This window comes from Loxodonta africana, chromosome 1 (genome assembly GCF_030014295.1).
Source record: "Loxodonta africana isolate mLoxAfr1 chromosome 1, mLoxAfr1.hap2, whole genome shotgun sequence".
Lineage (NCBI taxonomy): Eukaryota > Metazoa > Chordata > Mammalia > Proboscidea > Elephantidae > Loxodonta > Loxodonta africana.
The window spans coordinates 41,754,666-41,780,315 of NC_087342.1; the positions used below are offsets into that span (position 1 = coordinate 41,754,666).

Genomic DNA, 25,650 nt, shown 5'->3' on the forward strand with positions numbered 1-25,650 from the left:
TAATGGATGTTTTCAGCTGTTTCTTCACATTTTGAGTCATGCTACCTCAGCAAATGAAGGTCCCAGAAACTTTCCTCTATTCATGTCATTAAGGTCAACTCTGCTTTAAAGAGGCAGCTCTTCCCCAGTCATATTTTGAGTGCCTTGCAACCTAAGGGGCTCATCTTCCAACACTATATCAGTCAGCGTTTCACTGCTTTTCATAAGGTTTTTACTGGTCAGTTTTTTCAGCAGTAGACTGCCAGGTCCTTCTTCCAGGTCTCCTTAGTCTGGAAGCTCCACCGAAACCTGCCCACTATGGGTGATGCTGTTGCTATTTGAAATACTGATGGCATAGCTTCCAGTATCACACCAAAATGCAAGCCCCTATAGTACGACAAACTGACAGACGAGTGATGATCCTCTTGATGGTATTCCATATATCTGTTAGTCTTTGTTTATTTCTTTTCACTCTTTTTTCAGTTTGCTCCTCAGGCTGAGCAATCTCAATGGCCCTGTCTTTGAATTTGCAGATCTTCTCTTCTGTCATTTCAGTTCTATTGCTGAGTCTTTCCAGGGAGTTGTTCATTTCTTTTACTTAAGCTTCATTTTTTCTACTTTTTTATTTTCTATTTATTTAAATTCTTTCTTTGCTCTTGTACAGGCATACCTCATTTTATTGCACTTCACAGGTTTTGCATTTTTTACAAATTGAAAGTTTGTGGCAACCCTGCATTGAACAAGTCCATTGGCTCCATTTTTCCAACAGCATGTGCTCACTTCATGTCTGTTTGTCATGTTTTGGCAATACTTGCAATATTTCAAAACTTTTTTCATTATTACTGTATCTGTTATGGCGATCTACAATCAGTCATCTTTGATGTTACTGTTGTAACTGTTTTGGGGCACCACAAACACCATAGCTGATATAGCGCCGGAAGATGAACTCCTCAGGTTGGAAGACACTCAAAAGATGACTAGGAAAGAGCTGGCTCCTCAAAGTAGAGTTGACCTTAATGACATGGATGGAGTCAAGCTTTCAGAACCTTCATTTGCTGATATGGCACGACTCGAAATGAGAGGAAACAACAGCAAACATCCAACAATAATTGGAACACGCAATGTATGAAGTATGAGTCTAGGAAAATTGGAAATTGTCCAAAAATGCAATGGGGTGCACAAACATTGATATCCTAGGCATTAGTGAGCTGAAATGGACTGGTATTGGCCATTTTGAATCAGACAATCATATAGTCTTCTATGCTGGGAATGACAGCTTGAAGAGGAATGGTGTTGCATTCATTGCCAAAAAGAACATTTTGAGAACTATCCTGAAGTACAACGCTTTCAGTGATAGAATAATATCAATATCGCTACAAGGAAGACCAGTTAAAATGACTATTATCCAAATTTAGCAACCACTAAGGCCAAAGATGAAGAAATCAAAGGTTTTTACCAGCTTCTGCAGCCTGAAATTGATCAAACATGCAGTCAGGATGCATTGGCAATTGATGGTGATTGGAAAGTGAAAGTTGGAAACAAAGAAGGCTTGGTAGTTGGAAAATATGGCCTTTTTGATAGAAGTAATATTGGAGATCGCATGATAGAATTTGGCAAGACCAGTCACTTCTTCATTGCATTACCTTTTTTAACCAACATAAACGACGAGTATGTACATGGACCTCACCAGATGTAATACACAGGAATCAAATTGACTACATCTGTGGAAAGAGGTGATGGAAAATCTCAATATCAATAGTCAGAACAAGACTGCAGTACAGACCATCAATTGCTCATATGCAAGTTCAAGATGAAACTGAAGAAAATTAGAACAAGTCCCTGAGAGCCAAAGTATAGCCTTGGGTAAATCGCACCTGAATTTAAAGACAATCTCAAGAATAGATTTGAAACATTGAACACTAATGACTGAAGACCAGGTGAGTTGTGGAATGACACCAAGGACATCATACATGAAGAAAGCAAGAAGTCATTAAAAAGACAAGAAAAGAAAGGAAAAACCAAGATGGATGTCAGAAGAGAGTTTGAAACTTGCTCTCGAAAGTCTGGTAGCTAAAGCAAAAGAAAGAAATGATGAAGTAAAAGGGCTCAACAGAGGATTTCAAAGGGCAGCCCAAGAAGACAAAGTAAGGTATTAAGACATATGCAAAGACCTGGAGTTAGAAAACCGAAAGGGAAGAACACGCTAGGCTTTTGTCAAGCTGAAAGAACTGAAGAAAAATTCAAGCTTCGAATTGCAATACTGAAGGATTCTAAAATATTAAACAACATAGGAAGCAACAAAAGAAGATGGAAGGAGTACACAGAGTCACTGCACCAAAAGAATTGGTCAGTGTTCAACGATTTCAGGAGGTACCGTATGATCATAAATGGATGGAACTGAAGAAAGAAGTCCAAATTGCACTGAAGGCATTGGCAAAAAAAAAAAAAAAAAGCCTCCAGGAATTGATGGAATACCAGTTGAGATGTTTCAACAAATGGATGCAGTGCTAGACGTGGTCACTCATCTATGCCAAGAAATTTGGAAGACAGCTACCTGGCCATCAGACTGGAAGAGATCATATTTATGTCTATTCTAAAAAAAGGTGATCCAACAAAATGCAGAAATTATCAAACAATATCATTAATATCACACACAAGTAAAATTATCTGAAGATCATTCAAAAGAGGCTACAGCAGTACATCAGCTGGGAACTGCCAGATATTCAAGCTGGATTCAGAAGGGCACGTGGAATGATGTTAGATGGATCCTGGCTGAAAACAGAGAATACCAGAAATATGTTTACCTGTATTTTATTGACTATGCAGAGGCATTTGACTGTGTGGATCATAACAAATTTTGGAAAGCATTGTGAAGAATGGGAATTCCAGAACACTTAATTGTGCTTACGGGGAACCCATCCATAGACCAAGAGACAGTCGTTCGAACAGAACAAGGGGTTACTGCATGGTTTAAAGTCAGGAAAGGTGTTTGTCAGGGTTGTATTCTTTCACTAAAAAAACCCGTTGCCGTCGAGTCAATTCTGACTCATAGCAACCCTACAGGACAGAGTAGAATACCTATTCAATCTGTATGCTGAGCAAGTAATCTGAGAAGCTGGATTATATGAAGAGGAGCAGGGCATCAGGATTGGATGAAAACTCGTTAACAACTTGTGATATGGGGATGACACATCTTGCTTGCGGAAAGTGAGGAGGACTTGAAGCACTTACTATGAAGATTAAAGACCACAGCCTTCAATATAAAATGGACCTCGACATAAAGAAAACAAAAACCCTCACTACTTCATGATAAATAGAGAAAATATTGAAGTTGTCAAGGATTTTATTTTACTTGGATCCACAATCAATACCCATGGAAGCAGCTGTCAAGAAATCAAATGACACATTATGTTGGACACAATAACAACCCTATAAGGGCCTCTAAGTGTTCAGGTGAAAGGAAGAGTCACATGCCTCTCACTTTAAATCAAAAGCTAGAAATGATTAAGCTTAGTGAGGAAGGCATATTAAAAGCTGAGAGAGGCCAAAAACTAGGCCTTTTGCACCATACAGTTAGCCAAGTTGTGAGTGCCTAGGAAAAGTCCTTGAAGGAACCTAAAAGTGCTACCCCAGTGAACACACGAATGATAAGAAAGCGAAACAGCCTTTTTGGTGATATGGAGAAAGTTTTCGTGGTCTGGATGGAAGATCAAACCATCCACAACATTCCCTTAAGCCAAAGCCTAATCCAGAGCAAGACCGGAACTCTCTTCAATTCAATGAAGGCTGAGAGAGGTGAGGAAGCAGTAGAAGAAAAGTTTGAAGCTAGCAGGTTTATTTTATGAGATTTAATGAAAGAAACTTGTCTCTGTAGCGTAAAAGTGCAAGGTGAAGCAGCAAGTGCTGAAGTAGAAGCTGCAGCAAGTTATCTGGAAAATCTAACTAAGATAACTGATGAAGGTGGCCACACTGAACAACAAATTTCAGTGTGGATGCAACAGCCTTATATTGCAAGAAGATGCCATCTAGGACTTTCATAGCTAGAGAGAAGACAATGGCTGGCTTCACAGCTTCAAAGGACAGGCTAACTCTGTTGTTAGGTGCTAATGCAGCTGGTAACTTTAAGTTAAAGCCAATGTTCGTTTACCATTTTGAAAATCCTAGGGCTCTTAAGAATTATACTAAATCTACTCTGTTGTTCTCTACAAATGGAACAATAAAGGCTGGATGGCGCACATCTGCTTTTAACAAGGCTTACTGAATACTTTAAGCCCACCATTCAGACCTACTGTTCAGAAAAAAAAATTCCTGTTTGTGCCCTATAAATGGAACAATAAAGCCTGGATAACAGCTCATCTGTTTATAACATGGTTTTTGAATACTTTTAAGCCCACTGTTCAGACCTGCTGCTCAGAAAAAAAGGTTCCTTTCAAAATCGACTCGATGGCACTGGGTGTTTTTTCAATATATTACTGCTCTTTGACAATGCACCAGGCCACCCAAGAGCTCTGTTGGAGCTATGCAAGGAGGTTAATGTTGTTTTCATTCCTACTAACAGAACATCCATTCTGCAGCCAAGTCTTAGCATTTAAGAAATATATGTCATAAGGCCATAGCTGCCATAGATAGTGATTCCTCTGTTGTTTCAGGACAAAGTAAATTAAAAACTTTCTGGAAAGAATTCACCATTCTAGATGCCATTAAGAACATTTCATGAGAGGCGGTCAAAATATCAACATTAATGGGAGTTTGGAAAAAGTTGAGTCCAACCATCATGGATGCCTTTGAGGGGGTTTCAAACTTTAGTGGAGGAGGTAACTGAAGATGTGGTGGAAGTAGCAAGAGAACTAGAATTAGAAGTGGAGCCTGACGATGTAACTAAATTGTTGCAATCTCATGATAAAATTTGAACCAATGAGAAGTTGCTTCTTATGAATGAGCAAAGAAAGTGATTTCTAGAGATGGAATCTCTTCCTGATGCAGATGCTGTGAAATGTGTGAATTGTTGAAATGACAAAAAAGGACTTAGAATATTATATAAATTTAGTTGATAAAGGAGCAGCAGGGTTTGAGAGGATGAACTCCGGTTTCGAATGAAGTTCTACTGTGAGTAAAATGCTATCCAACAGCGTCATATACTACAAAGAAATTTTTCACGAAATGAAGAGTCAGTTGATGCAGCAAACTTCATTGATGTCTTATTTTAAGAAAGTGCCACAGCCACCTCAGCCTTTAGCAACCATCATCCTGATGAGTCACAGCCGTCAATATTGACTCAAGAGCACCACACCAGCAAAAAGATTATGACTCACTAAAGGCTCAGATGATGCTTAGCATCTTTTAGCAATAAATCATTGTTTAATTAAAGTATATACATTGTTTTTTTAGACATTGCGATGGTTAAGGTTGTGTGTCAACTTGGCTGGGTCCGGATTCTCAGTGGTTTGATAGTCATATGATCATGTGATCACTTCCATGATGAGATTTGATATTATGTGATCACCTCCATGATGGGATCTGCTGGTAGTAGCCAGTTGGTTGAAGGGGAGTTTCCTTGGGCATGTGGCCTACATTGAATATAAGTGGATATTCTGGCAAGGCTTGTGGGCTTTTGCTCATTCTGGATCCATCAGCTGGCTCCTGTTTGTCTGACCTCCAGTTCTTGGAAGTCCTGCTGGCAGCTTGCCTGTGGTCTTGCCTGAGAATCTTTGGGATTTGTTGATCTTCACAGCCTGTGAGCAAGAGCCCTGCTCTCTGACCGGCCAATCTTGGGTTTGCCAGCCCCTGGGGCTCTGTGCATTAGAAGCCTCTATCCTGGCCCTCGGACTTGTAACGTTGCAGCCTCTACAGCCGCATGAACCATTTCCTTTATATAATCTAATCTCTCTCTTTGTATATATTTATACACTTTACGAGTTTTGCTTCTCTAGAAAACCCAGCCTAAAACACACATAATATTGCACCCTTAATAGACTACAGCATATTGTAAACATAATTCTTATATGCACTGGGAAACCAAAAATTCATTTGACTGGCTTTATTGTGATATCCCCTTTATCATGGTGGTCTGGAACCTAGCCTGCAACATCTCCAAGGTATGCCTTTATCGTTTTCTGATTTCCTTTAGATCTTTTTCTATGTTTTCCTTTACCTCTTTAATTACAGATAATACTGATGCTTTGAAGTCTTTTTTGTGTAATTCCATTATCTGTCCTTCCTCAGGGACAATCTCTGTCCTCTTATTTTGGTCATTTGAATCAGCCATCCTTTTTTTCTCTTCATGTGCTTTGTGATTTTTGTGTTGTCTTTGGAACATTAAGTTTTATTTTTTCCTACTTTGCTGAATCAGATTAGAATCTTCCCCTTCTCTACAGATTGCTCTTCTTCTTCTTTATTGTTGTTATTATTATTTTATACTACTGAAGGTTGTAGTTCCTTGTTCCTAACCTGGACTTTGTGTCTAGTGCACTTGTTGCTGTTGCTTCCCTATTGGTCTCCTTGCTCTGGAGCACCAGCTTTTAGTGTTTTGCCTCTTGTTTCCCTAGGTGGGGATACTGGCCTAGCTACTATAGCACTGAACTCTGTGGCTTATAGTACTGGTTATGGTTTTCTTCCCTCCACATTACTCTGGTATCTGATTACTCTGGTGTCAGACTCCCCCCACCCTAAGAGATACCAGGTATGCCCCTACAGTACCCGCTCCCCCTGACATTGGAGTTACCACGTGTCTCTAGTTACTCACCACAGACCTCCCTCCATGTGAGGTCCAGCCAAACAACTCTAATACAAGGTCCCATCCAGGAGCTGCAGCTGACACAGATGCGTAGGAATATAGGCTTCAGTACACCAGCCTCAGGGTCCCATCTTGGCAACGGCGGATTCACCCCATGTTCTCAGTGTTTATGCTCACCACCAGTCCATACTGTGCTCACCTCCTTGCTTCTTCCTGGGATTCACAAGAACTCCTGCCTGAGTAGTACTTGCCTAGCTGCACTGTCCCAAGTCTGATTGCTTAGGTGTCTCAGCCCACACTGCATCAGCTTCACCTCTCGCTGTCAGGGTTGATTGTTCATGTACTGTGGCCTACATTGTGCTTTGTGTGAGCTGTCAGGTGACTGCCAGGTGTTTCCCAGGCTTTTCTCTGCTGTGTCAGAATGGATAAGGCTGGAGGCTCTCCAGACATTATGCCCAGGAGATACGCTAATGGCTTCAGAGCCGCCAGCTGGCTGGGCAGTTTCCCACCAAGGCTGGGTGGTTCCTGGTAGATGATTTAGCTGATAGGTGGTTCCTGCTCAGGCTGATGGATGGATCCAGGGCCTCCCTCCTTTACGCATGAACGGGGAAGGGTACAGGCCGCTCAACTCATTTGCCCTGGAAATCCACCTATGGCCTCAGATCCAAAGCCACTGTATTTTAGTGTCAGCAGTCTAGGCTGTGCAGACAGGAATGGTGTGGTGCTTCCCACCGTGTTTGCCCTGCAGATCTGTTCCTGGTATTGGAGCCTGAGTCCAAGAAGACCCTCTTCCTGCGTCTGAGAAATGTGCTCTCAATGGCAGTCTGCTGAGTTCTCAGCACCCCTTTCTCCAGTCGGGTCTAGATTTTTAACTCTCTCTGGGTTCAACATGTCTATTTGTATTTTTCCTAGGGCTGCCTGCTCAGTTTTTCTGGCCCTTGGCCTGGGTATTCATAAATTCCAGTTCACAGTGTTTTCCCTTTATTACACTTTCCCAGGACACGGGAGCTCAAGCCCGTGGTGCTACACCCTCTCCGTGCTTGCTCTGGCTTTCCTGTCCCTGGCCTGGATACTCCTACAGTACCATCCGCACCACTTCCTCTGGGTAGCACCTTCCTGGGGTTCCTGGGACTCAAGTCTGTGTTGCACCCATGCACCTTTATCTCCCAGGTCTGCCACGTCCCAGTACGTGCCGTGTCCACCTTGTAGCTCCATCCCAGGGCTGTTTACTCAGAATCCTTGTCCCAATCTGTGTTCTCTGTTCTGCTCCTGCCAAGCCTCCCTGTTTGGAGATCCATCTGTAGTCAATGCAAGATGGCCACGCTCAGCTGGGTGGCAGATAAGGTGGCGGGTGATGGCCAGCAAACCTTCACTTTCCCACCGTCTGTATTCTTTTTCTTGATACAGTGCTCATTTTGGTTCTTCAGCCCTACAGCTGATGTCCAGAGTTATGAGACCATCGGTTGCATGGATTTTTACTTCTTTTCTTTTAGCAGTCTTGTGGAAGGATGTGACGGTTTCACTATCTTGCCCTCGTCTCAAGGATTTAGTTGTTTATTCTTCAGGAGTCATAATTTGACCCATTTTATTTTTGTATATTAGAAAACTCAGGTAATGATGACCTGAGATATAACTGGATTTTTAAAACGCTCATTATTTTTAAATCGTCATCCAATATAAAAAAAAAAAAAAAAAAAAATTTTTTTTTTTTTTTAAAGGTTGGTATTTCTTAGCTTCAGCTTCTGTAATGGATTAGAATGTTGGATTATTGCCTTAGTCTCCATTGAATTTTGGCAAAGAAATTGCTGTTAAAGAGAAATGTTTCCTTCTAATTTAGGTAAGAAGGTGTTGATCGTCTATGCGCACCAAGAGCCCACATCTTTAAATGGATCCCTGAAGAAAGTGGCAGAGGATGAGCTGAGCAGGCAGGGCTGCACGGTCACTGTGTCTGATTTATACTCGATGAACTTTGAGCCAAGGGCCACGAGGAAAGATATCACTGGTGAGTCACGGGATACTCTGTTTATTTTTAACTTTGTTTTTTTTTTTTAATTAAAAAATGCTTTGAAAAAGCTAATATTTGCACATGATACAAAATTCCCCGGCTAAGAGTCTACAATGCAAGTCTTTTTCCCACCCCTATCCTCAGGCCATGTTTCCCTGCCCCAACGCTAATCGGTGTTAACAGTTTGTATGTCTCTTTTCTCACAGACCACCTCTGCTACACAAGCAGTTATGAGTGCGTTCTCCATTTCCTGTGTTTATACAAAACTGGTAGTATTTCGCATATTGTTTTCACATTGCTTTCTTTTTTACTGTTGCAAAGTATTCCATTGTATGGAGATATCATTTAAGTAGTCCCTACTAAAGTGCATTTTAGATTGTTTCTGATTTTTTGCTGCAGTAAATAATCATGGCCATATGACCTTTCCTATATATGTAAGTAAATCTAGAAGTAGAATTGCTGGTCAAAGGGAATATGCATTTTTAATTTTCATAGATATAAAATTGCTTTCCATAAATGTACCAGCTTACACTCCCACCAGCACTGTTTGAAAGTGCCTATTTCCTCACACCATCACCAACAATGTTTTCAGTTTTTTTGGTGATTGATAATAGTCTAACAGGTGAAAAAATGGCCTCCCAGTAGTGTTATAGTTTGCCCTTCTCTCATTATAAGTGAGGTTTAGTATCTTTACATGTATTTAAGAAGCATTTACATTTTCTTTCCTGTGAGTGATCTCTTCATATCCCTTGCTCATTTCCTATTAGATTATTGGTCTTTTTTCTCATTGATTTTTAATAGCTGTTTATAGTATTTGATAGGTTCTACTTTTTACATTTAAATATTTAAATGTAAAATATTTAAATATTTTATCTATTTCAAATTTATTTTGGTGTATAAAGTAAGACATGGATCCAGTTTTTTTTTAGATACCTACCCAGTTGTCTCATCACCATTTATTGAATAATCCAGCTAAGTGTGCCTGATTTAAAGTGCTACCTTCACTGTATACTAAATTCTCACATGTTTGATTCTTTTCTATACTTTCTATTCTGTTTTGTCTATCTAATCATGAACCAGTACCACATGGTGACGTAGGCATCCAGTGCTGCCATAACAGAAATACCACAAGTGGATGGCTTTAACAAAGAGAAATTTATTCTCTCACAGTCTAGTTGGCTACAAGTCCAAATTCATGGCATCAGATCCAGGGGAAGGCTTTCTTTGTCAGCTCTGGAGGAGGGTCCCTGTCATCAATTTTCCCTTGGCCTAGGAGCTTCTCCACACAGGAACCTCAGGTCCAAAGGACATGCTTTTCTCCTGGCACTGCTTTCTTGGTGGTATGAGGTCCCCATGTCTTCTCTGCTCGCTTCTCTCTTTTATATCTCAAGAGATTGGCTTCAGATACTGTCTAATCTTATCATCAACATAACTGTCGCTAATCCATCTTATTATATCATAGTGATAGGATTTACAACACACAGGGAAATCACATCAGATGATAAAATGGTCGACAATCATACATACTGGGAATGATGACCTAGCCAAGTTGACAGATATTTTGGGGGTACCCAATTCAATCCATGACACATGGTTTTAACTATTTTGGCAAATAGTGTCATTTAATGTCTTATAGAGTTAGTTCACCCTCAGTTCTCTTAATTTCTATTTTTACTTTACTTTTCCATAAAACGTTTTGACTGTGCTTTCCAGATTAAAAAAGAAATCTGTTGGTATATTTATTGAGGTCATATTAAATTTGTAGATGAACTGGGAGGAATTGACCTTTTTGATGCGGATCCTTTCTATCCGAGAGAATGGTGTGACTTTTCATTTGCTCAAGTCTTCTTATACCATCCTGTGCTGCTCAAGTAGCACTAATTACATGGCAAGGATCAGCATGAATCCAATTACCATCTGGAAATGGAACCAGGCTTGCTTTCTCACATCTCCGTGATTCTCATTGCCAGCCGCTTTCATGGCATTCCTCTCTCTGACTGTAACCCATAATTAGGTCAGACTTTATCCCCAGCCACCCTGAGCCAGGTCAAAACATCACTGGCCACATGGGGCCAGGTCATCAGGTACCAGTATAGGCCTAGGAATCTACACAACAACTTCCTGTATTTCAGACCACGCAGCTTCCCACTACCTCACACCGCCTAGCCCCTTGGGGCTAGGTCAATAGGTTATAAGGATTCTGTCCTTCAGATCACCTGCTAAATAGGCAGATGCCAGCCTATGCTGGTTCTCACTGCCTTTTGTGGGTCCGTTAATTCCCCAGAACAGCTCACAAAATTTATGGAGACTATTTATCACCTATACTTACAGTTACCCATTTACTATAACCAGAAAGGATACAAGCAAAGAGAGACATCAGGCGAAGTTGGGAAGAGGTCCTGTATGAGACTTCCTTTGCCCCCAGGGACATGCCACTGTCTCCCATGCATGTACGTTCCTGCCAGTTTAGGAAGCCAATCTGCTTCTATGTTCAGGGCCTCTTACCACAATGTTGTGCATTATTGCATCCTCACTGCATAGTCATGATTGGTGCCTCATTGCATATGCATCATCGATTGAACTAATATATATATTTATATATGACAGATTGAATCATGCCTCCCTCTCTTCCTGAAGTTATTTGCCACTACATTTGCACATGTTTAAGTCTTGCCTGGCCACTTTAGAAAAACAAAGACACCTTGATTGCTAAGGAATTCCTAGGGGTATTTTCAGGGACCGGAGACAGTGGCCAAATTGAGTTTTTGTCCCACATACCCCCAAGATTATTTTGAAATTTTCTTCATTCAGATCATGTGTAATTCTTATCAACTAGTTTTTTCTGTATTTGAAGAGGATTAATTTCTCTTTGTGTTTGCCTGTGTGTGGTGTGGATTTGTGTGTGTGTGTGTGTGTGTGTGTATCCAGCCACTTCAGTAATTTTCTTACCATCTGTAATAGTTTTCAGCTGATTCTCTGGGTCTTTCCAGATAAACAGTCAAATTATCTGCAAATAATGATCATTTCACTCCTCTTCTCCAGGATTTAGCATTGCTAATTTCCTTCCATCATGTAATTGTGTTAACTAGATCTCAAAGTATAAAATTCGTGGTGATCACAGTATGCTCCTCTTTTTTTGTTTCTCATGGGAATGCACTTCATTCCTTTGAAATAAATCAATCGAGCATTTTCTCTTACAACAGAGCAAGGACTTGGAAAACGGAGAATAACAGGAGCCACTGGTTTTTGAGTGTGTAACACAAGCTTCTTGTAAAAACTGTTTTAAAATATAGGTGAATATAGGGTAAAAAGTAAAAACTCCTACTCCACACACCAAAGGCAGATAAGGTTAACTTTTCAGTGTGGATCATTTTAGATCTTATTCTACATATTAATAAAAGTACACATTCGTGAATAGTTTGGAAGTTTGGAAACGCTGTAGCTATAGATGTAAATGGGTCATTGTTGTGGGATCTTCTTTATTCTCTTACCTATATATGTCTTAGCATTCCACAGTCTCTTAAATGATGACGTATCATCCTATAACTTATTTGCCAGTTCACATGTTGATGTATATTTCTGTTGTTTCTAACTTATTTCAAACCAAGTGTCAGTCTTTCTTTCATGACTTCTAGATTTCCTGTCTTGCTTAGGAAGGCCTCCCCCGTGCTTATAAAAACATTCTCCTGAATTTTCCTGTAATTCTTGGATGCCTTTACTTTTATATTTACTTTAGTCTAATTGGCCCATGCACATTTTAGTAACTATGTTTACTGTTGTTAGTTGCTATCCAGTCAGCTGTGGCTCGTGGCAACCTTTTGTATGTTAAGAATGAAACAGAATTTCTGTAAAATTAAAGAAATAGTTTTATTCAGATTCAAAGATTTGCAAATTGGGAAGCACCAAAATGAAAGTTCAAAATGGCATTCTGAAGAGGGAGCATAAGCATATGTCATTTTATAGTCAGTTTTGTGGAATTCTGTACAGAGTTGGGAAGAGTACAGGGGTACATTTGATTGGTTGACATTCAACATGCTCTTGTAAGACCCATTTATCAAGAATTTCTACTGGCTTAGCCATAGTTTCCTGCGTTCCAGAGCTGGTTCCTTCTGTTTCCTGCACCATTCTTGTTGGGCCACCTCAGAATGTTGCAGAACATGTTATCTTGGACAAAGTGTGATCATGGGTCACATACTTTAAAAAGCAGAAGCAGGGGCCTAGGACCAAACAGAGTCTGATTCAGACCTGTGTCAGCCATTTTAGTTATATCGAGTGCTTTAGTTTTAGAGTGCTCTTTCACACTTCCCCCTCCTGATTATGAATCTCTATAAAGATTCCTTATCACCATTGTAAGAGTGTTTTTCTTCTACATGGACTTCTCATTGGATTGATTTTTTTTATAAGTTGGATCTTTCATCAGCCTTTTCCCCGTGCCATAGCTCACTCTGCTTCTGTGATCCTCCTGTTGGGCATGTGTGGAGCAAGGCTACATTTAAAGGAACAACTTAACATCCAAAAACTTAACTCAAGGTGTGAGGTCAGTCTCCTCTAAGAACTTAGTTTCTTCAAGATACATAACCTTCTGCATAGCAAGGGAAACTACAGTTTGGTGCAACAAGAACTAGACAGGCATTTCATACATTTAATTAGAACTACAATCCAGTGTATTCTTTCATTATAGGAGTGGGCATCTAAAGGAACTCCTAATAGACCCAACATGCATTGACCCATCATGTTCCAGCTATTTAAGCAGGTTAATGCCCAGGCATGAGGTTTATCACTTGGGTTTGGTTCCTTTATTGTGAGATAATTTGATCCTCCACGCAAATATACATACTCATGAGGAGGACAGATCACGTTACTTCTGGTATAATTGTATGGGAGAGGAATGGTTTCATTGACTTGCTGAAGCCAATTTTTTGTTAAAGAATTGTTATAAGTGGGCAATTGTACCATCTTTAGTGGGTTCCAGAATCTAATACACAGAGGGGACGAGTTGCTTAAATCTGTTTGATTTCCTTTTAGGCAGCCTGGTAGTTTCATTACCATACCTAAAAAACAATGAAGTTGGTCTGTGCCACTTTTGGGTGTTGAGAGTCAGTTGTATGAGGGGATGCTTCCTGGAAAAAAAAAAAAAAGGAAGGAGTGATTTTGTGGAACTTTTCTGTGTTTTGGCTTCTGTACAGCAGGTGGGTTACAGCAAGATAAGGCTTGCAAGGATGTTTACTCTTTCCTTTGTGTTACTGGGAAGGTACAGTTACCAGCATTCAGAAATATTCAAGTAAATGAGTTATTTTGGGGGTGAGAACAGTTTGTGATACACTTCCTGGGTGATGGGACTGATATGTACCATGTGTGTGATGTGCTTCATGGAACTTGGGACTGATATGGCCTGTGTGCATTAGTCACCTCCTTGATGACATCTTTTGTAAACTGTCATCCCGTGTTTTTTAAAGTTTCACTAAAAATCTGATAACAATTTTATGCAGCAAGTGCTATGTTTCTGTAGTATTTCATGTGTATTTTTGGAAAGCTGAGTAATATTTTATGGCTCAAGTGTAACCAGAAACTATGATGCACTTCCTGGGTCATGGGACAAATATGTACCACGTTTGTGATGTACTTTATAGAACATGGAACCAATGTGACCTGCTTGCAATTGGCACCCCATTTTTCCAAATAATAAAAAAATACCAACAGTGATTCAGCATACATTCCATTAGTGAAAAAACATGGCATCACCAAAAAATTCCTCAAAAATAATAATAAAGGGTTAAGTGATACAGATCATCCACACCAGATTGGTAAGCCTGAGTTAAAAGGCAGAATTTCTCTTTTTAAAAAAAAGAAAAAAAAAAAATTCAGGGTCATCAATGAGTTTTGGAAACTCGTTAGCTATTGCTCTTAATTCGGCTTTAGACCAGGGAGGTAAAGTAATTACAGGGGGTTCTCTTGCCCTTCAACTGGTTTAACCTTAAAGGTCATCTGAGACACCACGGGAAGTTTAGGGTCAAGAGGCAGATCATCATTTGCAAACAGCATTTCCGACAGACCACGATCCTTTCCAGGATATGGAGAGAGAGTAGGGTACAAAGATAGAGAAGCAGAGGGGTCAGAAGGAGTGGACTCATCAGCTGTCTTGTATGTTTCGTCGTTAAAAGACTTATTAATCTTGGTTAATTTGGGTACTGTGTCTGGTAAAGAAGCTAATTTTAGAAGCTTCTAAATACCAATCAAAATAAGCATTCTAAACCTTTTGTTTAGTTCTATGGTTTTCTAATTTAGATCTCAAGTATATCAATTTTCCCAATTCAAAGAACCCAAAAGGGGCCTCCGGTCAGAGAAACTGCCTTTGGTCAGGGCATGCCAGAGTTCTAAATACAAAGATGACTGCAACCCATAAGTCTTGGACATGTAGCAGGAGATCTGTTAGGGAAATTTGCAAGTTTAGTACCCATGACCAAGAAAAAGGCAGAGACAAAATCTGCATAATAAGGCTGAGCTGCAGTGTAACAAGACAAAGCCCGAGATCCAAGAGGGCTCACCAAATGGCCTCCAAGGCTCTTTGCAGAGACAGGGAGCCTAAAATGGCATGGTGGGATCCTTCACCCATGTCCAACGAGGGCTTCAAGGCCATAGGTTGGTCGTTTCAGTCCTGCTCCTGACACCAAGTAATTCTTAAAAATGAAACAGAATTTTGAAAAATTAAAGAAGAGTTTTATTTAGATTCAAAGATTTGCAGACTGGAAATCACCAAAATGAAAGTTGAAAATGACATTCTGAAGAGGGAGCATAAGTGTTCGTCTTTTATACTCAGTTTTGCAGAACTTTATACAGAGTTGGAAAGGGTACGTGGGAACATTTGATTGGTTGACATTCAGCATGTTCTCGTAAGACTTATTTATTAAGAATTTCTACTGGCCAGCGTACTCAACCTTAGCCAGAGTTTACTGCATTCCAGAGCTGGTTTCTTCTATTTCCTGCACCATTTTGCTTGGGCCACCTCAGAATGTTGCAGAACAAGTTAGCCCCCTGGGGCTAGGTCACAAGCTAGAAGGATTCTGTCCTTCTTCAGTGACTGCCTGTGCAGTCTTTCTCTGTCATTCAGGCACCCAAAGCTGGTTTCTCACAAGTTAGGATTCTGTCCTTAACAACTAACTGCCTGCACAGCTCTCCTGTGAATTAGCCACCCCAAGTTAAGTCAGAATTTCATTGCCTCTTGTGGGTTCATTAATTACTACAGCTCACAAAATTCACCAAGACTGTTACCTATACATACAGTTACCCATTTATTATCCAGAAAGGATACAAGCAAAGAGAAACATTAGACAAGGTCTGGAAGGGTTCCCAGTATGGCATCACCATTGTCCCAAGGGATGTGCCACTCAATCCCATTTATGGATGTTCTCACCAATTCAGGAGTCCCCAAAGAGGAAGTTTGAAGGCCCGGGGTCCCTTAGTCATTGGGACCTCAATGTATATGCATGACCGGGGCCATAATGCAGTTATGATTGATCCAATCAATGAATATGCATGACTGCATCATGCCCCACACCCTTCCTGAAGTTAGTTCTCCAGATAGAGCCCTACTTTTCTGGCTGTTTTGGAAAACAAAAACCACTTAATTGCTCAGGCTCTCTTCAGAAACCACAGACAAAGGCCAAAATAGGATCTGTGTCCCATACAGGTACCCACTGAAATTGTTGAATGTTAACCAATTTATTTTTGGTACACTGATTCTGTGTATTCCTTCCATCTTCTTTTGATACTTCTTGAGTCATTCAATATTTTCCCAGGTTGTTGTTGTTGTTAGCTGCCATCAAGTCTGTTCCAACTAATAGCGACCCTATGTACAACAGAATGAAGCACTGCCAGGTCCTGCTCCATTCTCACTATTGTTATGCTTGAGCCCATTGTTGCAACCAACATGTCAGTCCATCTCTTTGACAGTGTTCTGCTTTTTCACTGACCCTCTACTTTACCAAGCATGGGGTCCTTCTCCAGTAACTGATCCTTCCTAATAACATGTCCAAAGTATGTGAGACGTAGTCTCGCCATCCTTGCTTCTAAGGATGGTTGCACTTCTTCCAAGACAGATTTGTTCATTCTTTTAGCAATCCATGGTATATTCAATATTGAAAAATTTCCCCATAGAATCCTTCAATATTGCACTTGAGGCTTGAATTTTTTCTTCAGTTCTTTTAGCTGGAGAAATGCTGAGCGTGTTCTTCCTTTTTGGTTTTCTAACTCCAGGTCTTTACACATTTCATTGTAATACTTTGTCTTCTCAATCTGTCCTTTGAAATGTTGTGTTCATGTCTTTTACTTCATCATTTATTCCATTTGCTTTAGCTACTTCCAGTTAAGAGCACATTTAAGAGTCTCTTCTGACATCCATTTTGGTCTTTTCCTTCTTTCCTGTCTTTTTAATGACCACTTTCTTCATGTATGATGTCCTTGATGTCATTCCACAATTCTTCTGGTCTCTGGTCATTAGTGTTCCAGTGTGTGAAATCTGTTATTGAGATGGTCTCTAAATTCAGGTGGGATGTAGTCAAGGTTGTACTTCGGCTGTCATGAACTCCCTTTGATATTCTTCAGCTTCAACTTGGACTTGCATATGAGCAATTCACAATCTGTTCTGCAATCAGCTCCTGGCTTTATCTTGACTGATGATACTGAGCTTCTCCATTGTCTCTTTCCACGGATGTAGTCAGTTTGATTCCAGTGTAATCCACTTGACAAGATCTATATATATAGTCATCAATTGTGTTGTTGAAAAAAGGCATTTCCAGTGAATAAGTCATGGTCTTGCAGAATCCTACCATCAATCTCTCAGCTGTATTTTACAACTGCTGATTCTTCTTTGTTTCCAACTTTCGCATTCCAGTCACCGGTAATTATCAAATCTACATCTGTTATATATTAAAAGAAAAAAAACCAAACCCGTTGCTATGGAGTTGATTCTGACTCATAGCAACCCTGTAGGACAAAGTAGAACTGCCCCATAGGGTTTCCAAGGAGTAACTGGTGGATTGGAAGTGCTGACCTTTTGGCTAGCCCCTGAACTCTTAACCACTATGCCACCAGGGTTTCCTAAACCAAACCCGTTGCTATCGAGTGGATTCCGACTCATACTGACCCTCTAGGACAGAGTAGAACTGCTCCCATAGGATTTCCAAGTTGCTGCTGGTGGATTCAAACTGCCAACTTTTGGTTAGCAGCTATAACTCTTAACCACTGCTGTAGGTTCCAGGTAATGTGGGAAACCAAAATCCTGTTTGATAACCTACTGGTGAAACAAAGCCTCTTACATTAGTTGATTACCCTCTTAGGGTTTCATTGAAAGACAGGACCTCACACATAGAGGGCAGTCTGTGTACTTTTTGAATGAAAATCAAATGCAAATAGATTAAAAGAAGAAGCCCAGAACCCTAAATTGTTAGTTATTGATTTGTTGAAAGGCTGCTGGCCCAGTCCTTATTCTGGCCTCTCTCTGGCTGAAGTGTGATGTGGTCATTCAGAGCTTGACTATGGGGTATTCCATCTCTCTGTCACCTCTGCCACATAGGACCCACAAGGCATGAAACAAGTCTCTTAGCTTTACTGGGTCTTGTTTTCTGCTTTGTTGATGGGGATGACCCCTATCTCACTGGTGGTTATAAAGATCACCTGGCGTAGCTCCCACCAGGCAGGAAGTACTCAGTGAACGGTACCAACCGAGCCAGTTGCCGTCAAGTGGAATCTGACACATGGCAGCACCACATGTGTCAGACTTAAACCACTCCATAGGGTTTTCAGTGGCTGAATTTTTGGAAGTAGATCTCCAGGCTTTTTTCCTGAGATGCCTCTGGATGGACTTGAACCACCAACCTTTCAGTTAGCAGCTGAGCTTGTTAACTGTTCACATCACCCAGAGACTCCAAATGAATCAGTAACCTGTTCATAATACTAATCAGAGCACTTTGATGGGTAATTTCAGTCGACAAAATTTGAATTAAAAGGACAAATCATAATAATTTCTCTCTCTCTGTTAGTTGCTGGAGGTTGTGCTATAGATTTGGCCCTTAGCACCTCTCCTCCCCGTCCCCACTGCTACTGCCTGATTCCACCCTCACCACCCGCTACCCCGCTGGGCCACAGGAGCCACAGCAGGCTCTCTGCCCCAGACTGGTCCCTGAATCACTGCTGCTTCAGCGAGCCTTCCCAACCCAGATCTGAGCTCTTACTTATTTTTCCTGTTTAAGACCCTCACATGGCTGCCTACTGGGTGCAGGAAAAGTATAGACACCTTGGCAGGCTTGCCTTCACAGCAGCCCTCCTACCACTTTGCTGGGCGCCGCAGACATGCTCCCTTCCTGGTACCTGGTGGTTGGACCCTCCCTGTCTTTGCCCGAATGCCCCTGCTTTTCCCTCCAGCACTCCAGGCAGCCTAGGAAACTCCTGCCCAGGGTTCAGGACCTGGCTTGCAAAGCTCTTCCTGGGTGCACTTCCTTTCCCACCCATGAGAGCTGGTCACAGCCTCCTCTAGGCCCGTTGGACTCCTTCCACCCTCCAGAATTACACACAGCTCTGCATTTTCCTTGTTGGGTGCGAGTCTTGTCTGGCCACAGCATTAGAACGAGCAAGTGGATAACCATTCTGTACGTTAATCATTTGATTGTTTATTTAATCCTCCCACTGGACTTTCCCTCAACCCCTCGAAAGTAAGAACAGTGTCTTTCTCTCTCCTATTTCCACAACCCCGGGACCCTGCATCTGACAGGGCTCAAAGAATGCCCCTTGAGGGGCTTTCTGGGGCCAGGTAGCATATGGCTTTTGTGGGGGTTTGCCGTGGTTGCTCACTGGGGTGAGACCATGTGGCTTGTTCCTCCCCAGGTGCGTGTTCGAACCCCGAGTTCTTCAGCTATGGGGTGGAAGCCTATGAAGCCTACAAGAAGAGGTCTCTAGCCAGAGATATAATTGACGAGCAGAAAAAGGTTCAGGAAGCTGATCTAGTGATATTTCAGGTTTGTGCCCCCTCTGATCAGCATATTGAATGAGTCAACCTATGTACAAACTCATTCCAAATAATGAATTTCTGCTTCTCATAGTGGTGCGAAGCTTCAGCATATTTGCATACATATCTGTGTTGAGCTGGGTAAGGAGATCCATATAGCCAATATCTGCCATTTGAAATGCTGACCTCCAAGTTCATATTCATGAAGGACTTCCCTCTAGCCCAATGGCCCACGAAATGTCTCTGTCATGAGATCCTGTTGCTTTCCCTCCCCTCCAGCCCTCACCCCAGGCGGGCAGGGGCTGCTCAGAACCAGATTTGTCTCCACAGTATTTGTCCAGGCAGTTTGGGCCAAAGCAACTGCTGCCTTGAGATTTCCTCATCCCTGGGAGGGTGCCTTCTGTTTCCTTCTTCTCCCTGGTTCCTCACCTCTCCTGCCCTGTTCCTGGTATTCATTCACAAATTGTCCAGGGAGGTGATGCCACCCCAGAAAGGACCTGCCCCACCAAACTGCCACTGCAGCTCTAATTCATCCAGGCCACTGGATGCCATAGCTGTGCAGGCGCGAAGTTATGTGTGTGAGCGTAAGCCTGGGACAACGCAGACACACGTACTTTCGTGGAATCATTGGACTGACAGAAATCCAAGTCAAACTAGGAAAAGGGGGATTTGATCACAGTATCTGCTTCTCCCTATGTCCTGCCCCAGTTCCCACTGTACTGGTTCAGCGTGCCGGCCATCCTGAAGGGCTGGATGGACAGGGTGCTGTGCCAAGGGTTCGCCTTTGACATCCCTGGATTCTATGACTCTGGTTTCCTCAAGGTATGTGCTCTGGGACCGGGACTGCTGTGGGCCAGTGTGTGCATGTGCAGGTGTGTGTGTGTGTGTGTGTGTGTGTGTGCAGGTGTGCATGTGCATGTGTGTGAGTGTACAGTATGTGTCAATGTGTGTGAGTTTGTGATCAAGTGTTGGTGGGTGTGCCTTTTTGTGTGTTCATGTATGCATGTTTGTGCGTGTGTGAGTGTATGGTATGTGTCAGAGTGTGTGAGAGTTTGTGATAGAGTTGGTGTGTGTGGGTGTGTATGTGCGTGTGCCTGCGTGCATATGAGTGGTATGTTTCAGAGTGGGTGTGTTTGTGATCGAGGGTTGGTGTGTATGGGTGGGTTGCGTGCGCATGTGTGTGAGTGCACATGTACCTATGTGTGTGTGTGTGAGTGTATGGTATGTTTCAGAGTGTGTGTGAGTTTGTGATTGAGAGTTGGTGTGTGTGGGTGTGTACGTGTGGGGGGTGCTCATCGGGTTATGTTTCTAGTTTGTTTTCTAGCATTCCTGCTTGCACACTAGTGTGTGCAGAACCCCACAATCCAGGCACAGGTGGGGAGCGTGTAGTTTCTGCAGACATGGAGCCTTCACTCTAGTGGGGGACACAGACATGCCCACACTAACTCTGTTCTCCAAGAGGGGTAGGAGACAGGTGTCGGACAGGTTGAGGTGGCCTCACGGGGATAAGGCTTTGGCTCCAGATAGGGAGTTGTACCTCGTGACCAAGAGTGAAGTCCAGGCTTCATGCAATCTTTTCTCTGGGCTTCAGACTCCTACTTGGTAGAAATAGGTGATGGGATTTCCACCCTGTAGGGTGAGGGCTGCAGGGACCCTGGGAGACGCTCCATTAATGGGAGCTATGGATTTCTCACTGAAATAAGTCCTTACCAGTAAATGATTGTTTTAATTCAAAAGGCCTCAGAGAATAAGTACATATAAGGAAAGATTGAGCACCCCAGGTCCCTCTTAGACTGTGAGGTGGCCCCAAGGACCAGGCTTTACTCAGTCTTGGTGGCAGCCCCGTGGAGTCAGTGCCTTGTCCCCCCATTTCATAGATGGCTCCCAAGACACCTGGTTCCTGCCAGAAGCCGAGCACATTCACATTTCCTTGGCTTACTGCCCCTGGCCACTTGGGTGCCTTCTGTTAGGACGTAGTTGTTACCTGTAGTCGGCCTGCCAGAGATGGGATGTTACATTTGTATCTGTCCCTGGAGAACTGACCCCAGATGTTCCCTCCTGTCATCGTAAGCCCTCTGACCAGTATACGTACTACACACACTGTCCTTCCCCCTCCAGGGTAAGTTGGGGCTCCTCTCGCTAACCACCGGGAGTACTGCCGAGATGTACACAAAAGCTGGAGTCAGCGGAGATTTCCGGTACTTCCTGTGGCCCCTACAGGTAAGCCCACCACAGTTGACTCCATGGTAGAGGACCCTAATACTCCTGCACACGTAGCTCCCCCATCTGTAAAAGTGAGACTTTTGTAAGCCTGAGACACCGTTTTGACCCCACCTGAGTTGGAATGCATTCCATGGCAAAGGGTTTACGTATAGAAAATAATACATTTGCTTTTTTAATGACAAGCTTGGCCCATAGAGAAAAATGCATTATAATCATAGTCTTTGGCGGCCCCACCTCCTGGGCCTGACTTCTGCTCTGTGGCAGCTCCACAGTCCTGGGACAGCAGCGTGCATGTGTGTGTGGCCCTGCGGGGACACCTGGGATGTGGCTCAGGGCCCGAGGCAGTGCACCCACAGCCTTAGTGAGGCTGCGCTGCCCTTACCCCAGGCACATGCAGCAGGACCTGCATTTCTGAAGGCCTCTCTCTGGATCTCTGTCAAGAGCTGCTTTCCAGGCACCCAGAGGCCGTGCCTTCCCCTTCTCCACTCCTCTCCAGGTCTGGGGAACTGGGGACTACCCTACCCGACAACACTGGCCCTCTTCCCAAACCTGCACTCCCAGGTGGGTACTGTATGGCTGGTGTGCACCCCGAGGCCCTGAGGAGATAGGGGAAGCACTGAACAAAGCTTGTCCTCATGAGCAGCACCTCTTGGTGAGACAGAGCAGGGGTAGGAAAGAAGGGTGCAGGCTCCAGGCCAGGGCCTCGCCTGCCTCTCCCCAGACTCCGAGGAGCCAAGGAGCCCAAGGCAAAGCTGGTCTCCAGGTCACTGTGCAGGGATATTTGCCGAGGACATCACATATTGAACCATTGGTATGCCTGCCATGGGGCCCACAGCTGAGGGGGCAGGACCCACGAAGGTATGGGCTTTATAGGAAGGAACACAAGCGAGAGGAGTGTGGTATTTCTAGGGAAAAAGTGGTCTTTGAAAGGAGAATTGACAGTGATTCCAGTTAGTGGTGCTCTGCTAAAGAAAATGATACCTTCTAAGCCTAGGTGACCTTCCTTAGCCACAGGCCAACTAGTCTTACCTGTCGTTAGGCACACTTCAGTTTTTCCAGTTTTATAGAAAGCTTTCTATTTTTTCCAGTTTTCAAACGCACATGGTGTAGGAAAAAAAATGAGACAATCCAAAATAGAAAAATAGAAAATCTGTCCCTTTAGTCCCACCCTCAGAAATAATCGCTTAGCAGCTATGAGTATTTTCTTTCAGCCCGTATCTATTCCTAAATACATTATATATAAATATATATAGAGAGAGAGATAAAATTTTTTTAAGGGTTATTTTGTTTTTACATAAGAGACATACTACACTTACTGCTAAAAAAATGTGTTGTTTCCATTTAACAATACATCTTCAGCATTTTCTGGTGGCACATTACGTATAGCCACCCCATTCTAGAATAATCCGTGTTAACAATGTACCATACTTTGCCTGATCAATCAAAGCTGTAAAGTTTAATGTTCAAATCAGCAGCAAAAGTTTTAGGCTCATCTCAGTTGTAATAATGGCATCTGGAATCCCAGCTGCCCACCGTTCTTCCCCTCACTTGGAAAGCCCAGCGTCCGAAGGTTGTAGGGAAGTTCAGTTGTGTGCAGTTATCTAGTAGCTTTAAAGTTGTTGTATTATGTTTTGAAGGTTTGTTTCATTCCGGTCTGTCCTTCAGTCATCTGACACTTAGTGGGCTTAGTTTCTAATCAGCTGTTTTCTCTCTTTGTGGCTTTAGCATGGTACATTACACTTCTGTGGATTTAAAGTCCTGGCCCCTCAAATCAGTTTTGCTCCTGAGTATGCATCAGAAGAAGAAAGGAAGGGAATGGTGGCATCCTGGGCCCAGAGGCTGAAGACCATCTGGACAGAGGAGCCCATCAACTGCACACCGCCTTGGTACTTTGGGCAGTGACAGTTTGTGCCTTTGGCACAACACAGGAGCAACACACGGGTGACCCAAGCACGTGCAAGGGGAAAATGGTGCTGTAACAAAATAAAATTGTAACAGAGTTACTGGATGTATTTAAAGATGTGCATGGATGAGTGTCTCTAGGATTTTATACAGCCAGATCAAATATGTTAATGATCAGCTTCTTTTATTGAATTCTGTGCTGACTGATACCATTACTCACAGGCTTCCTTGTCTCTAATGTCTGTCTAATACCTTTCCATTCCCTATTTTCACAGATAATTTTATTTTCATGTAGCTCTCATAGCATGGAGCTAGATTTGTTAGTTTTTTAACTCAAGAGTTTTTTTTTTTTTTTTTTAAATAGGAAAGTTTAATCTACTCTTCACTACTGTTTTTGTGCTATCTTTGGACTTATTTCTCCCATAGTTCTTTTTTGCTTGCATTAAGACTATGAAGTTTTAATTGAAGAGCCAATTAACATACATTTAAAGTGATTAAGTACTGGTTACAATCAACATTTCCAGACAATAGTCAGGTGGCATCTCATCACTATGCACATGTCTCTGTACCACTACTAGTAATTACCCTGAAGGTGAGGCAGTTGGAGATCCAGGAGTCTCCCTAAAAAGCAACTCTAAGGGATTAAATGTCATCATCGTCACTGCTTAGATCAAAGGTGCTGCCTGTGGACAAGGATCCTTCTACCTTAGCATTCCCAACACAAATCCACAGTCCTCATCAGACTCTTCAAGCAACTTCTCTCTGAAAACCTCATCAACCAGCTTGTCGTTGGAATTGTCATATTTGAACAACTTTTCATCTGCATCTTTTCCATCTTCCCTTTTATCTTCATCATCTTTCTCCTCCTCTTCATCAGCATCTTCAAACCCTTTCTCATTTGCATTTTATTTGTCCTCTTTTCCATCTCACTAACCATCAAATACTTTTCCAGTTGTGTTTTCGTCTTCTTTCTTTTCATCTCATTTTTTCCAAACTCTCTCAAAACCTTCCTCTTCAAATGCTTTTTCAGAGCCATTGTCTTCCAATTCTTTTTCACCACCATTTTCTTCAGATTCTTTTTGGAGCCATTTTCACACCATTTGTCACAGCAGTCTTCAGATGTCCTTTCCCAGACATCTTTTTCAGGCCACCTTCATCTTCAGACTCCTTGTCGTGCTCATCTTCTCCAGACATTCGTCCAGGGCCATTCTCTTCATAATCTTTTTTAGAGGCTGTTCTTTTAGAATCTCTTCTGAGGCCATTCTCTTCAGGCTCTTTTTCAGGATTGACTTCTTGAAGATGATTTTTCAGAAGGTGTTTTATTCTTTACCTCTTCAGTTACATGAAGCAGTACATTGCCATTTTTGCATAAGTGATTTGAGTTGGAATTAAGTCAATTGTAATGAAAGCAAGGCTAATTAACCAAGCATGGTTACTGTCTACATGGAAATATGGTACAATCCAGTGAAAACAAATTACTTTTGGACTTCAGTTGGAATAATATAAAAACATATCGAATGCGACTTATGGCTAACTTATTTACAACAGAACAAAAATGCCCTGTCCTACATCATCCTCACGATCTCCAGCATGTTTGAGTCCATTGTTGTGGCTGTTGTGCCGGACGATCTCACAGAGGGTCTCCCTCACCCTTGCTGCCCCTCTACATCACTAAACATGATATCCTCCTCCAGTTATTGATCCCTCCAAACAATGTCGAAAGGAGGCAAAATGGGACAGTGTTCTGTTGTGATCCATAAGGTTTCCGTTGGCTAATTTTCCAAATTAGATTGCCAGGCCTTTCTCCCT

At 42.3% G+C, this 25,650-nt stretch overlaps 1 protein-coding gene across 2 annotated transcripts in view; it reads left to right on the forward strand.

The window, feature by feature from the left end:
* Positions 1 to 24,175, forward strand: part of NQO2 (N-ribosyldihydronicotinamide:quinone dehydrogenase 2) — a 49,479-nt gene extending 25,304 nt beyond the window's left edge. For both annotated transcript variants that reach the window (XM_010597543.3, XM_010597544.3), the window contains 5 exons: positions 8,550 to 8,714; positions 19,596 to 19,726; positions 20,425 to 20,538; positions 21,835 to 21,936; positions 23,665 to 24,175. In XM_010597543.3, coding sequence (XP_010595845.1) covers positions 8,550 to 8,714; positions 19,596 to 19,726; positions 20,425 to 20,538; positions 21,835 to 21,936; positions 23,665 to 23,841 — 689 coding nt within the window. In that variant the 3' untranslated portion in view covers positions 23,842 to 24,175. The remainder of the gene's footprint in view (positions 1 to 8,549; positions 8,715 to 19,595; positions 19,727 to 20,424; positions 20,539 to 21,834; positions 21,937 to 23,664) is intronic.
* The last annotated feature ends 1,475 nt before the right edge of the window (positions 24,176 to 25,650 follow it).